Raw genomic sequence first — 15,683 nt, 5'->3', positions numbered from 1 at the left:
ACTTATATTTAATCTATATAAAAAAGGAAATAATTTTACTCATCTGTAATATTTTATATGTATCATGCTCTTAACCTTGTATGGTCATTTTGTTATTAATGACTTATAAAATTTTTATTCCCAAATTCTCAATTTAAGTACTTCAAAGCATATATTATAAAATAATCCCAGTTTTATCTGCTACATTACTGTAATTATAATATAACAAAAGTAAACATAATCAGTTAAAAACAAAGCAGGCTGAATGTCATACCTGACACAGCACCCTCATACTTCTAGTAGGCTTCAAAATGAGAAAGCAAAGAATTGAGGAGAGAAAAGATAAGGGGAAAAGTTTCCAACAGTCTTAATTTAATACAAAGAATCATTAATAAATACAAATGTAGCATTAGACCATTATACACTAAACATTTAAGATTTCAATAACATGCAATTATAAAGTATATTCCATGTATTATAGAAGACTTGGATATGCAATATATATATATGTCAGAGGACAAAACACTTGGAAAATTTTATGAAAAAAGCTATGCCAAAAGGAAAAAAAATCAATGTAATTTTAAAGATGAAGTATATTTAAAGATGAGGTTTGTCTCCAACATGAAATATTTAAACTATGTTAGTAGATTTCCTCAATATGTTTTTACCAAGGTGATCTTACCAAAGAAACTATATCCAATAAAAAATCCACCAGTAAGCAGAAACTGGTCAGCTGTAACTCAGATGACTCACTGCTATCTCCAGGCCCAATCTGAAGTCTGGCATGCAGTGTCCTCCTAAAAGGACAAAGTTCACTTGATCAAGTATACTATCAAGTGAAATGAATACATGTGACATCACTGTCTTCTTAATGAGGGTCAAGTCAACACTGGGACACACAGTAATGTTCTTGTGATGAAGTACATTCCCTTTCCCCAGGACACCACTGTACCTCTACGTGGAAAATTCCCAAAACAAGATTCCTAGGCTTAACCTCTCCCTGTTAACTCCCATCCTGTACTTTAAGTGTTCCTGATGGATCTCATTTTTGGGACTTATTTCCCACTGCTCCCACCACAGATAACATCTCCTACTTAAAACGGATTATTCGCTGCTTGATTTCTAACCTCAGGGCCTTTGTTTATACCAATTTGTCCTCCTGGATTGCCATCCTCCCAATCTCATTCTCTCATATCCAGAATGCATCCCTCCTTCAAGGTTTGAGATCAAATGTTACCTCCTCCAGGAAGCCTCTTCCAACCCAAGTAATAGGGGTCATTCCTCCAACAAATATTCACAATAAATCATTTAACCCTATATGACCACACATTGCCCTATACTCTGAAGACACAAAGTTAAGTAAGAATATGATATAGTCCCCAACCAGCAAGAAAAATATAAGCATAGAGACAAATAAATGTAACAATGTGACAGTACAGGAGAAGCTGATTCTAATGGGAGATTTGGGAGTGTCAGGGAAGGCTAATGAAAGGGGCGTGAACTCTGTATAGGGACCTTAGCACAAGGGCAAGGAGGAAGAATATTTTAGAAGAAATAGCATGAGTGATGGCTCAGCAGCATGAAAGTTAATGTGTGTTCAAGGAATAGTCCAGGTTAGCTAAAGAAAGATGGATGTGTGTGTTTGTGAATGTAGAAATGAGGGCCAGCTAGCAAAAATATACTCATAATTCCTATGCATTGCTACCACATTTTAATCTTTCTATTAAGGCATTTATAACTTTTAATACTAGGAATACACATGTGCATGTCTTGTTCCCACTATAAAGTCTCTGAAGATAGGGACTGTCTACATGCCTAACACAGTGCTTTTCAACTAGGTGCTCAGGATCTGCAGAATGAGTAAGCAAGCAACTTTCTAAATCATTAAAGGATTAAGGTATCGCATCAGCATTTATATTTTTAAAAGATTTGTAATCCCAAGATTGTTCATGCTTACTTTTTGACTATATGCTCCTGAGGCTTGAGATGTTAATCTGGTTCTGAGAGGATTTGGTCTAAAATCCAGACAGGGATTCCACTCAGGTTCACTGGTTTGGGTTTTCAGAACATTTTTTAAACTTTATGTCCTAAGGGGTGAAGGGCTTTTATCACTCACCAGCAACAGTATGAGCTGGTTTTAGGGCTTTAAAAACACAAGAATGACCAACGGATTTCTTGTTATTCAAGGTGGAAATCATTTTGGGAAAGTGTACTGAGGCAGCAGCCACAAATTTGCTATTTTCTCTACAACAAAGAAAAACTGGGTTACTCTAGATTGGAGAGGGAAAATCTTTTTATCTATGCTGGTGACTGAATAACTCATCTCTAAACTCCTTTGCAATTCTAAGATTACACAATCAACGATTCCATATTTGAGAGTGAAATGGTAGAGCCAGATTATGGCTATTAAATAATTAATTGTTGTCAGTAGTAGTAGTAGAATGTATAAAAGAACATTCTTTTCATTAGACTCAAGAACTTAAAAAAATACACAAAAAGCAAAGGTTGGCTTTGGATGCTATTAAATTAAAATGAATGAAATGGTTTAACATACCTACAACATTCTTCAAACCAACGTGCAACGTAATCCCACATATAATAAGGCTCAAATGAATTAAAGAGAAGGTTGGCAGTTTTAATCAGCTCTGCTGTTTTCTTATTTTCCCTTAATTTACTAAAAAAGGAAAAGAAAAACAAAAACTAATAAATATTAATGTTTATTTTTTTCAAATTTAAAGTTGAGTGCAATATTGTTATGGCAGTACACATTCCTAAGTAGTTGCTAGAAAAGTTGCTAGTGAGAAAACTGCAACAAATAATTTTTATCCACTGTCACTCTACTTTACCTGTAGTTATTTTCCAAATTTGAGTTTTCATAACTGAAATGTATGACCAATATCAGAAATTAGCCTTGTATAAGAAAAAACAGCTGTGCTTCTAGCAAAAGAACAAGAAGTTCTTTTTGAACTATTTTGAGTGCCTGGCTGTTAATTTGGCATTAAATTCTTTTGTTTCCCTTGTACATAGAAACTGAGTAGTGATTTGATTTTGACAGCCCTGACTCTGAAATAATTTTGTCTGCTTTCCTGTGCTGCTCAGGATTTGCTTAAGAAAGGTTAAGTTTATTTTGGTGAGTTTAAATCAAATTATTCTTAGCTTGAAAAATAACAACAAAAAGAACTAACACTGTAAATAGCCATTATTACTGAAGTTCCATCAGGGAAAAATAACTTTCTTTTTTCAAGTAGAAATCCTTTAGCCTATTAACTATCACCTACCTACCATCTCCCGCCATCTTTCCTAACAATTAAAACACTTATTTTTTAAAAAAGTGAGGTACCTTCAATGCAACTAGCAAGTTATAGCACAAAAGACTAATTAAATACTCTGAGGCAATACAAATTATCAGGCAGAGTACAGAATGAAATTGAGTACCAGGTTAGTTAATATTAACTTCTCAAACAAAAATTACAGGGGATCATATTTATCAGAAATCAAAAACTGTCTTAGGGCCGGCCCCGTGGCTTAGCAGTTAAGTGCGCCTGCTCCGCTACTGGCGGCCCGGGTTGGGATCCCGGGCGCGCACCAACGCACTGCTTCTCCAGCCATGCTGAGGCCGTGTCCCACATACAGCAACTAGAAGGATGTGCAGCTATGACATACAACTATCTACTGGGGCTTTGGGGGAAAACAAAAGGAGGAGGATTGGCAATAGATGTTACCTCAGAGCGGGTCTTCGTCAGCAAAAGGAGGAGGATTAGCATGGATGTTAGCTCAGGGTTGATCTTCCTCACAAAAAAAACCAAACCAAAACAAAACAAAAAAAACTGTCTTAAAATATTTTTATAAAAAAGTGCGTTTTAGGAAAGCTCAGGTTATCTCCAAAGTCTCACCAAGAAGACACTAATGGAATGCAAATTGTGTAAAAGAAGTTGTAGTCTTGGAACCTTTGTCATATAATGATAGATAAGACTGGAAAAGAGGTAGGCTGCTTAAAATAGAGGAGAAATGAAAAAGTAAGACTCTGTCAACATGTATCTTATCACTGCCTTAGAGAAAAGGATATGCTAATTTTATATGACTTGTCCCAGGCATTCAAAAAGCATATATATTTATATACATACCTGAGAGAAGAAATAACTACGACATGAAAAAAAAAATTATTTAAAGAATACTCAGTGTCCTTTGATTCACTTAACTCTGTGTTCAAGTCTTTTTCTGATCTGTGATTTGGATGCCTGAGTGTGTCAAATCATGAAGAGTCACTGCCCCATGCAAACAACCAGGCCGAATTACCAAGCAAGGTACAATTCCCATTATTAACTGACATGTGGTAGTTAATCTCTTGTGAGTTTGGTAAGTGTGAATAAATTCCCTGGAATTCATATTTTCTTTTTTTTTTTTTAAATTAATTAATTAATTAATTTATTTATTTATTTTTCCCCCCAAAGCCCCAGTAGATAGTTGTATGTCATAGCTGCACATCCTTCTAGTTGCTGTATGTGGGACACGGCCTCAGCATGACTGGAGAAGCGGTGCGTCGGTGCGTACCTGGGATCCGAACCCAGGCCGCCAGCGTCGGAGCGCGAGCACTTAACCGCTAAGCCACAGGGCCGGCCATATTTTCATATTAACTGCTAAAAATTAAGTTTTCAAAACTGGTGAGGTTGAGAACCAACCCTGGAATGTGGTGGTTCTACTACATAGCAGTCATGCTGTAAATGCCTGTTTGAAAGATGAGAGCAATCAATTATGGGTGTTCGCATTACCAAAATGCAGTGATATTTTAAATCAAATTTACTCATTCAGAACACAAACTTCATAGAGTAGTGTCCACTTTATGAATATTAATAAATGAGGACAGCTTATGTCACGCTTAATTTTTTGGTAATCCACCTGCTTAACTGAGCATGATCCTTGCTGAAGGGTGGTTCCATCTGAAGATCCAATTCTGCTTTGCATTGAGAATATAACGTTCTAAACACTTCAATTAGGACATCTTCTAGAATTACAGGTCCTAAAATTAATATACATATTAAAGACAATAATTAATTAGCATTGGCAAATCATGATTATCTGAAAGTTGGCCCAATTACAGGATGCTTTAAAACAAGTATTTTTTAAAAAGTCTTTTTTTTCAGAAGCTAAACTTAACATTTTGAGAAGCTAACAGTAAAACAGAAAATAACTGAACAAAAGTTTATTTAACTATAGGTTCACATAATAGAAATTACAAAATCAGAGAAATTGGTTTTGCCAATTAATAGCTCTTTTACTTTGGACAAGTTATTTAACTTCTTTGAGCTTTAGTTTTCTCATCTAGAATAAGGATAATAATAACAAACTTACAGGACTGTTGTAAGGGTTAGGAAAAATATTTGTAAGGTGGCTAGCATAGTTCCCAGGATATATGAGTATTCAATAAATGTTACTAATATCATTACTATTGTTAATTAATTTAAATACAAAAAGGTACAAGGCTAAACTTTATTTATTGCTGTTTATTATTTAATTATTTATTAAACTTTATTTACTGTTTATTGCTATAACAGATGTCAATCTCCTTCAAAAAATTCCTGATTCATTTATTATCACATAATAGCTAAAATAAACTCTCAAAGCCATTGATATAACTAAGGTTATTTTTATATTTAAAATTGTTCATATTTAAGAATTGGTGAGACAAGCATATTTGCTAAAACATCTGCATATAATTTAATAAAATTATATACTTTATTATTTCATTTTATTGTTGCTAATATTTATGGTTTTTCTTAATTTCTGTCCCAGGTACCATAACTAACTTCATATTAGTTCTAATACACAAGAAATATACAATGAAGAAAGGGAAAACATACAAAACAAAGGAGATATGGGGAAGGAAGTTGAGGGATATAACCCAAATATTTCTACTCAAGTCCTTGAATTCTGTGAAACTATACGATAATCATGACAGATCATAAATGGTTCAATTTCAGTAACTTAATCAGGATAAAGAAGAGCTTAGATAGTATCTTTAAAATGACTCCTCTGCTACACACATAGTACCAGGTAGATATATGATAACAAATCAGTTGGATCTACATCTGTACTTTAAGGTTCTAGAGCCATTTTTAGGTAAGAAATTGCTGAAAACATGTATTTAAAGGCCTCAAAATATAGCAACTTTTGTAAGTAATGACTTTGTCTCACTTTTATTATGAAACTATACAAAACAACCATATGTGACCTTATGCCCTAGGACAGTATATATTACCTAGCTCAGGTTTGTCCAGTAAACTGATTAAAATACGAAAAGGTTTTAGATCCTGCATTAAAGTGCTCTCTTCTCCAAATCCATTCACTTGTAAGATCCCCACCATTGCCTTTAAAAAAGAAAAAGTACACTAGTCATTTAAATAAACAAATTCAAAGATTTCTTTCTAAAGAGAAATATTTTTAAATACAACCATATGTAATGGAGATTTACATTCCCTATTGCTTTTTTGAAGCTTTTTCACTGAAGTTGGCTTTTTCTCTCTGCTAGGGGAAAAAAAATTATGTTCACTTGTCTTGAGAGAAGGAAAAATGCTTACATTGTCACTAGAAAAAAATTGGAAAAGTTAAAGAAAATCTAGAAAAACAAATTCATGAGTTGATTGTTTACCCAAAAGATAATATTTGTATTTAAGATCATCAATATGCCCCAAACTATGCCACACAATCATGGCAATATCTGCTAGTATGCAATTATTTCCCCACTAGTGACTCAAAACTAACTACATTCTTATAATCTGACTCATTTTAAAATGCTTCAGATACTATGTATTTTCTCAGATTATTTTGAGATATCTTGAATAAATATAATTGAAGTAAAAATAATATGAAATAAACCTATGCATCGTTTTAACATTTCCATTTCAATAGCAGTTTTACCACATTTAGATTCCTGTTGCAACCCACATTTCACTGGGGCTTCAGAGGAAATAACAAAGGTCCTGGTCTGTTTTCGGAAAAGCTCCAACTTTCATACAGCAGACAGGGGAGAAGCTGCAATTATGTTTCAATAAAGTTATGAAAACAAAGTAAAAAAAAAAATCTCTGGACTTACACAGAACTGAGTCTAGCTTATGCTTACTTATTTTTTTTATTGTAGTCATTTGCTTGTTATAGTCATTCTTAGAAAGTTTGTGAGTTGTGTCTCCATCCCTTCAACTAGTGAATTAATTCTATGAAGGTAGCCTTGTCTTACATTTGTTGAGTAACTCTAGTGGTCAGGGAGTAACCAAAAAATAAAATGAAAGCATTCATTACCTGAACCAACAATTCTTTTGAAAATGTAGTGAAATAGTAAGTGGCATGTTCTTCAGGATTACTGTGTCTTGTGCTTCTGGGTCCTATGATAGCACCGTTGTTATCAAAACCTCCATGAAAACAAATTGCAAAATAAATTAAAATGGAATTCCCAAAACTGTTGTTTACTAAATACCAAAACAGCAAATAGCTCAAAAACAGCACTAACTACTTACCAATTAGTAGCCCAATCAATGTCAGCAAGAGAGATCATTTTAGATAGTTTAATAAAGGGAAACCAATTCAATATTTAAGTGAGTATCATAGTATTCTTCCAGAACTATCCTATTTTTTTTTAATCTTATGAACAGTGAAATAAATGAAGATTCAGAAAATCCAAGGTAAGTTATATTGTGCCCTCTCACTCTAGGTGATAAGGAGTTGTGAAGACAGGCCAAATACTCACAAAAAGTATGGAAGAACAAAGTGTACACAATGCTTTACTGCCTGAGTGGGAGACTGGTACCATGTGTGGGACAGTTAGTACTAGTTCTGATTCCTTTGATGACTTCAAAGTTTTAGACATTATTTCATTATTTTGATTATTAATTTATCCTTCTTTATCTACATACTTACAACAACCTTGATTTATAAGGGGAAAAAAAATCTTGTCAAAGGGAAGGAACATGACCTATGGATTAAAATAGTTTCTTTGACTAATAAGTTGTTGAAATTTCTTTGTACAATACACATACTGTTTATATTTTTATTGTCCATTTAAGCAAACTTTTGGACAACACACATTTAGGACATACACACAACCTGATAATACTTGTGTATGGCAAACTTCCCTCCATCTTTTCCCAGCTAAAATCATACACATCAAATACCTACCAAGAAGCCATGCATAAAGTCTTCGGTTCAGGGACATATCCCTCCTTAGTACTACATGAAGGGCTGCTGACAAGATCCTGATCATATCTGGTCGAGTGGCCTGAAAAAGTTAGGAATGTGGTTGTAGTTAATCACATACCAAAAAGTATTAGTTTTTCCCTCTCTTTAAAAAAATAGTACCTTGCAATACATTCAGAACTTCAGAGCTTAACTTTTGAGGTACTTTCAAATAACATTATCTTATTTGATCTTTCAAACACAAGAATTATTACTTCCATTTTACAGATTAGGAAACAACAAGAAAAATTAGGTAACAGCTATTTAGTTGCACAGCTGAAACTGTAACTGAATTATTTTAACCTCCAGTTTAAAGTTCTTTATCCTATCCAATATTAGCAAAATCTGACACAAAACAAAAAAAACAGAGCAGATGGGACAAATACAAGAAAATCATATGGCTTTAGTCTTTCACAGTCATAGTGTTGTCAACTTGACTACAAATTCTGTAGAAATTCACTATCTTCATAAATTCCAAGTCTTTCTTGTTCTTTAAAAAATTTTTTGTCTTATAGTATTTTAAACATATAGAAAAATGTAGAAAACAGTATCATAAATGCTTTTGTACCCATCATTCAACTGTAACAAATTTTAATATTTTTTTCATTTTATTCCAGATCTTTTAAAGAGAAATAATTCATTTTTTCTTCACATAGCCTTAAGTAGATGTTCAAAAAATGATTTACTAAAGGAGATCTGGTTTTAGCTAAAAGAAGTAAAGGTAAAAGAAAGATGAAAGGAAGGTAGCTAATTAAATTGCTGCCCGGCTTATTTGTTTTAAAGGAATCTTAGAGAAACAACTGAGATGCCACAACATAGATCATCAAAAGTTCACAAATTACAGTCACTCATCTGAACATAGATGTCTTCTATCAATCTAAGCAATTCTCAAAGTGTGGTCCCCAGACTTCTGGGGACCTCTAAGACCCTCTCAGGAGGGCCACTAGGTAAAAATTATATTCATAACAATACCAAGATGTTATTTGCCTTTTCTGCTGCGTTGACATTTGCTCTGATCACGTGATAGTGGGTAAAACTGCTGGCATCTTAGCAAGAAAAGAAGCCGTGCAGCAGTGGCACCCACTGTACTTGTAGTCACTGTATTTTTTACCATGTACTTGCAGTAAAATCAAAAAGAAAAAAAAAGCCAGTTTCACTTAAGAATGTTGTTGATGAAACAGCAAAAACTTATTTTATTAAATATTGACCCTTTAGTACATGTCTTTTATATTCTGTATAATGAAATAGGAAGTACACATAAAGCACTTCTGATGTATACTGAAGGACGACAGATGTCTCAAGGAAAAGCACTTTTGTGACTGAATTGTGAGCTGACCTACCCGCTTTTTTCAGAGTATCACTTTTCCCTGAAAGAATGACTGATGCAAACTGTGATTATTTAGGCTTGGGTGCATGGCAGATATTTTCTCAAAAATAAACAAAGTAAGCCTGTCACTTCAAGGAAAACAATTAATATTCATCGTTACAAATAATAAAATTTGAGCTTCCAAGAGAACATGAGAATTTTGGAAAATTTGTATTTGGCTGGAAATTGTATTGTGTTGAATTGAATTGAATTGGCTTGAAAGCTTCCTAACATCTAAAAAACTTTACTGATGAGATCAGTGGTGACAGTAATAAATGTGACAGTTTGTTATTCTATAATGAAATGTGTTAACATTTAGAAGATCTGCATAATTCAGTAAACCAACATTTTCCAAATAACCAAGCATGATGTTACGAAAGTATGTATGGGTAAAAGATCCATTAAAAGTGCAAGACAGATCAGTGGAGTTTAATAAAACAGAATACAAAAAGTTGATTGATATGGTTTTAGATTCCATAACACAACTAATTTTTTAAAACTACAGCTTGTTGAGTTTTGGTGTAGCATCAAAGACGAAGGTGCTATTTTAACAGAAAAGACTATTGAAATACTCCTCCTTTTTCCAACTTACATATCAATGTAAGATCAGATTTTCTTCATATAGTTCAACCAAAAGAAAAAAATCACAACAGATTGAATGCAGAAGCAGATATGAACATTCTGCTTTCTACTATTAGGCCAGACATTAAAGAGATTTGCAAAAATATAAAGCAATGTTACTCTATTCACTAATTTTTTTTTAATATGTCGGAAAATAGTTACTTTCATAAGATGTTATTTATGTTAATGCAATAACTTTGTTATTGTTATTTTTAAATGAATTAGTAAATACTAAGAAATTTCTCAGTTTCAATTTCTAATGATAAATATAGAAGGATCTAACCTACATAAATAAAAGATGTTTTTGGATCCTCAATATTCTTAAAGAGTGCAATGGGATCCTGAAACTAAAGCATTTGAAAACTACTGATCTATCTGTTCAACATCAGATATGTAGATTATAGATATTGTCACAAAATCTTAAAAAGTACAAATGTCTCCCAATCTTATTTTGAGAGAAAAACTGCTCTTAAGAAAGTAAGAAGTCACTTCTTGATTACTATTGACATTGTCACATATTTCTAATATAGAAAAAAATTCCACTGTAATTTCAAAGGTGGTACTACTAGAGATTAGGGTCAACTTTCCATGAAATAAATAAAAAGAGTCTAACAAGTTGCAACTGCTGAAGCTCCTAACGGCAATCACTCTTGTGGGATAAGGTAATGAAGGTTCTCAAGTTAAAATTACAATGAATACTTGCTAAGTGTCTATTATATGCAATACATAGAAAGAAGGAAAGTGGGGAACAAAGATGACTTTGTCATGATCCTTATTCTCAGGTAATTTAATGATGTGGTACAGTAATGGAGGGAAGAGTGTTAGAATTGGGTCTGGGTAGGGTATATACTTTAAAAAAACACATTCAACATAGCTACTGTTTTCATAATATAAATTATAGAAGGTAAGGCTTGAGAAAATCTTCTTGGTTGGTAGGGATACAGAGGTGGTGGAGTAAAAAAGTACTGAAGGAAGCTTAGGCTGAAAAATGGTTAAGAAACACTGGTCTAGTGAGATTACAAATTAAGTTCTTTCCAATTTAACTCTACTATGACTTAATTCCTCAAATCTTATTGAGTCACCTAACAGTGTACTGAAAAACTAATAATGTTGAATGTTTGCAAGGGAAAAAAGTAATGGGAAGGTTTAAGAGTAAAGGTCAATAATTTTTTTCAATAAAGGGCCATATAATAAGTATTTTAGGTTTTTGAGCCACATACCTTCCTTTGGCATATTCTTCGTTTTCTTTTACGAGCCTTTAAAGAAGTAAAAATCATTTCTATCTTTTGGGCTGTTTGCCCGCCCTTATACTAGTAAGTTCAGACTACATTGAGATGTCTCGGTGGGCATTTCTGTGAAAAGCCAGTGGCAGAACAAAGGCCCCTGGTTTAGGGATGAAAAGTCTCAGAATAGAAACTGGGGGTGGTTTATGTCCTAATTAGGGACAGTATAGACAATGAAGTGTAAAATTCTTCAGTTATTAATAATTCAATTTGAAACTGAATAAAGTAATAAAGAAAAATTTGAGCATTGCCGATCATAATGAAAACTCACTACTTATCTACTAACCACAGGTCTTACAGAAATTCCAAATAATAGTCTTTTCTGCTAATAACTTTTAAGAAATAAACTTATTTTTCCAAGATAAAAACTCTCTATATCTTATTACTTTTGTTAGGCATATAGTTCCACCATTCTGAATGCTTACATACTAAGCATTGCTCTAAATCACTCCTCATTAAGGTTTAGAACTCAAAAGAATCTGAATGACTTCTTGAAAAATGAGGACACTGATTAAGTTTCAGCAACGAAATGCTTCATTGATGATTTGTTAAGTTAGTTGCTTTCCATTGTAATAAAAGTACTAGAGAATGTTACAATGACTAAATATTTGGCTTTCAAATTACAGCCAACTCTGCTAAGGGTCTGAAATACATCTGGAAATCACCAAACCAAGAAAAGATAACATCAGGACAGAGATAACAGCTGCATAGAAGGCCTGGGTCTCAGAGTCTTGGCTCACTCAGAACTAGCAATGAGTACCTCTTGCTTTTTATAGTTAGAACTTTTTTTTTTTTAAATGTATAAAGTAATCTATTTCAATTTCCATATTCTTATCAAAATCAATAAATCTTTTTTCTTCAAAATTTTCACAAGTTCCACTCATTAAAAAAGAACTTGTTTTCTATGTACTTACTGGTTTATAAAATAAAAGAATCCAACTTAAAAATAACTAGACATCACAAATCTGTATGACTTTCCAAAGAACGCCTTATATTAATATCAGCATTAATGTTTTACCTGACTCATGTGGAACGGAAAACAGAAGAGTATGAGGTCCAGTGTGCTTCTCTGTACAAGTACACTTGAGTCCTGCACCGAAGTACTTACTGCTTCTACCTGAAATAAGAGAGCCTTTAATACCTACGATCTATTACACTGGGAAATATTTACCATGAAAATGTAAAAACTCTTCATTTTCTCCCATAAATAAAATATGCTTCTCAGCATCTTTTCAATAATTAAAAGTAATTAAATTATTTCAAATAGGTAAAAAATACTATAATGGTTTAAAACTTAAGGAGCACAAAAGAATATACAGCAGAGAGATTCCCTCCCATCTGTCTCCCAATCACCCAATTTCCTTTTTGCAAGCAACCAGTATTACTAGTGATATTTTCTGCAAATGTAAGTAAATAAAAACACACATGCATATATCCCAAACTCTGCCTTTTTAACAATATATTCTGGAGATCTTTTCTTATCATTACATAAAAAACTTCATTATTTTTTTTATGGCCAAAGAAGTGCTTTATTTCATAGATAAACCCTACTTTATTTAACTAGGTTCTAAGGATGGACATTTATACCATTTGTAAACATTTACTATTGTAAATAATGCTGCAATATACTTATGTAACGTACAAGCACATCTGTAGGATAAATCCCTCAAAGGAGAATTGCCAGGTCTTAAGGTACATGCAGTTGCAATTTAATAGTGTAATGCTTTCTATTAAGGTTACATATATTCATAATCCCATCAGCTATGCATGACAACTTCTGTTTTCCCACATTTACCCATGTATGTTTTATTTTTGCCAATCTGATATATGAAAACTGGTATATTGGTGTATTTTAAATTTTTAATTCTCTTATAAATAATGTTGAGTACCTTTTCATGTGTTTGTATTATTTTTATTTCTTTTAGGTTAATTATCTGTTCAAATCCATTTTTCTACTTGATTGTTAATATTTATTTATTTATAGTAGTTCTTTGATTAGGAAGATTAGTCCTTTGACTGTGATGTGTTGCAAATAATTTTCCACTTATGGCATTTGTTTTTTTAAAGAAATTTTAAAAAATGATTTGTTTAAAGCTTCCATTAAGTTGTTAAAAGGAAATATAATAATACATTTAAAAAACTGCATAAAAATAATATAGCCATTTTGGACAATCGTTTGGCAGTTTCTTGTAAACTTCAACATACATTAGAAGAAAACGTAGGAGTAAATCTATGTGACCTTGGAATACACACAATTTCTTAGATAATATCTAACACCAAAAGCACAAACAGCAAAAGAAAAAACAAATTGGACTTGATCAAAATTAAAACTTTTGTGCTTCCAAGGACATTATCAAGAGAGTGAGAAAATCCATAGAATAGGGGAAAATATTTTCAAATTATACATATGAGTTTGATATCCAAAATATGTAAAAAAATCTACAATTCAACAACAAAAAGAGAAATAACCCAATTTAAATAATGGGCAAAGAATATGAATAGAGGGCCGGCCCCACGGCTTAGCGGTTAAGTGTGCGCGCTCCGCTGCTGGCTGCCCGGGGTTCGGATCCCGGGCGTGCACCGGCGCGCTGCTTCTCCGGCCATGCTGAGGCCGCGTCCCACGTACAGCGACTGGAAGGATGTGCAGCTATGGCATACAACTATCTACTGGGGCTTTGGGGAAAAAAATAAAAATGAATAAAATTATTAAAAGAAAAAAAGAATATGAATAGACATTTCTCCAAAGAAGATATAAAAATGGCCACCATAACCACAAGAAAATATGCTCAATATCATGAGTCATTAGTGAAATGCAAATCAAAACTACAATAAGATAACACTTCACATCTACTAAGATGGCTATAATAAAAAAGACAGACAATAACAAGTATTGACAAGGATGTGGAGAAATGGAAACCCTCATATATTGCTGGTGGAAATATAAATTGGTGCAATCATTTTGGAAAAGAGTTTGCCAGGTCCTTAAAAAGTTAAACATAGAGTTAGCACCATATGACCCAGCAATTCCACTACTAGGTATATACCCAAAAGAAATGAAAACATATGTCTACACAAAAACTTACACATGAATGTTCATAAAGCATCATTCATAACAGCCAAAGGTAGAAGTAACCCAAAAGTCCATCAACTGATGAATAAATAAAGTGTGGAACACAATGGAATATTATTCAACAATAAAAAGGAATAAAGTACTGATATGTGCTTCAACGTGGATGAATCTTGAAAATACGATGGTAAGTGAAAGAAGCCATTCATGAAAGATCACATATTGTATAATTCCATTTATATGAAATGTCCAGAATAGGCAAATTTATAGAAACAGAAAGTAGATTAGTGATTCCCAGGTGACAGAAGTGAAGGGGAAACGTGGTGTGATTAATAAGTATGAAGTTTCATTTTTGGGACAAGAGAATGTTCTGGAATTAGGTAGTGGTAACAGTTGGACAACTTCATGAATATACTAAAAACCACTGCATTGTACAATGTTAAAAGGGTAAATTTTATGGTATGTGAATTATATCTCAATAAAATTGTTATAAAAACAAGTTAAACATACATTTACCATGTGAACCAGGAATCCTATTCCTAGGTATTTTCCCAAGAAATAAAAGCATATGTCTATACAAACAACTGTATGCGAATGTTTATAGTGGCTTTATTTATAACTATCCAAAACTGGAAACTCACATGTCCATTAATCAGTAAATAAAGAAACTATGGTACATTCACTCAATACTACACAGCAAGATAAAGGAACAAACAACCGATATATGCAAAAACATGGATGAATCTCAAATGTGTTACACAAAGTGAAAGAAACCAGAATACATGGCTCACACTGTATGTGTCCATTCATGTAACATGTACATGTCCATTCATGTAACATTCTGGAAAAAGCACAACTATAGGAACAGAAGACAGACGAATGTTTGCAAGGGCCTGGTAGTGTAGGGAAAAGTGAGTGACTACAAAGAGGCACAAAAGAACTTTTTGGGGTGATGTAAATGTTCTATATCTTGATTGTAGCATTGGTTACATGACTGCATGCATTTGTCAGAATTCATACAACTGTACACATAAGATGAGTTAATTTCAGTGTATGTTAATTATACTTTAATAAATATAACCAAAAATCTGCACAAAAATCTCAGTCATTTCATAATCATACAGGGAAAAAGTAAAGGATGATT

The 15,683-nt window shown here is 33.0% G+C and overlaps 1 protein-coding gene across 3 annotated transcripts in view; it reads right to left on the bottom strand.

Moving 5' to 3' along the window:
- The window catches only part of DOP1A (DOP1 leucine zipper like protein A), a 92,484-nt gene that overhangs the window by 44,392 nt on the left and 32,409 nt on the right, over positions 1–15,683 (bottom strand). For all 3 annotated transcript variants that reach the window (XM_014781087.2, XM_087443827.1, XM_087443826.1), the window contains exons 6-12: positions 12,491–12,589; positions 8,146–8,245; positions 7,273–7,382; positions 6,236–6,344; positions 4,876–4,996; positions 2,534–2,653; positions 662–776 (exon numbers count right to left, since the gene is read on the bottom strand). In XM_014781087.2, coding sequence (XP_014636573.1) covers positions 662–776; positions 2,534–2,653; positions 4,876–4,996; positions 6,236–6,344; positions 7,273–7,382; positions 8,146–8,245; positions 12,491–12,589 — 774 coding nt within the window. The remainder of the gene's footprint in view (positions 1–661; positions 777–2,533; positions 2,654–4,875; positions 4,997–6,235; positions 6,345–7,272; positions 7,383–8,145; positions 8,246–12,490; positions 12,590–15,683) is intronic.

The sequence above is a fragment of the Ceratotherium simum genome, chromosome 19 (assembly GCF_057802395.1).
Source record: "Ceratotherium simum simum isolate JZ-2026a chromosome 19, ASM5780239v1, whole genome shotgun sequence".
NCBI classification, from domain to species: Eukaryota; Metazoa; Chordata; class Mammalia; order Perissodactyla; family Rhinocerotidae; genus Ceratotherium; species Ceratotherium simum.
This window is presented reverse-complemented; position numbering and strand designations above follow the sequence as displayed.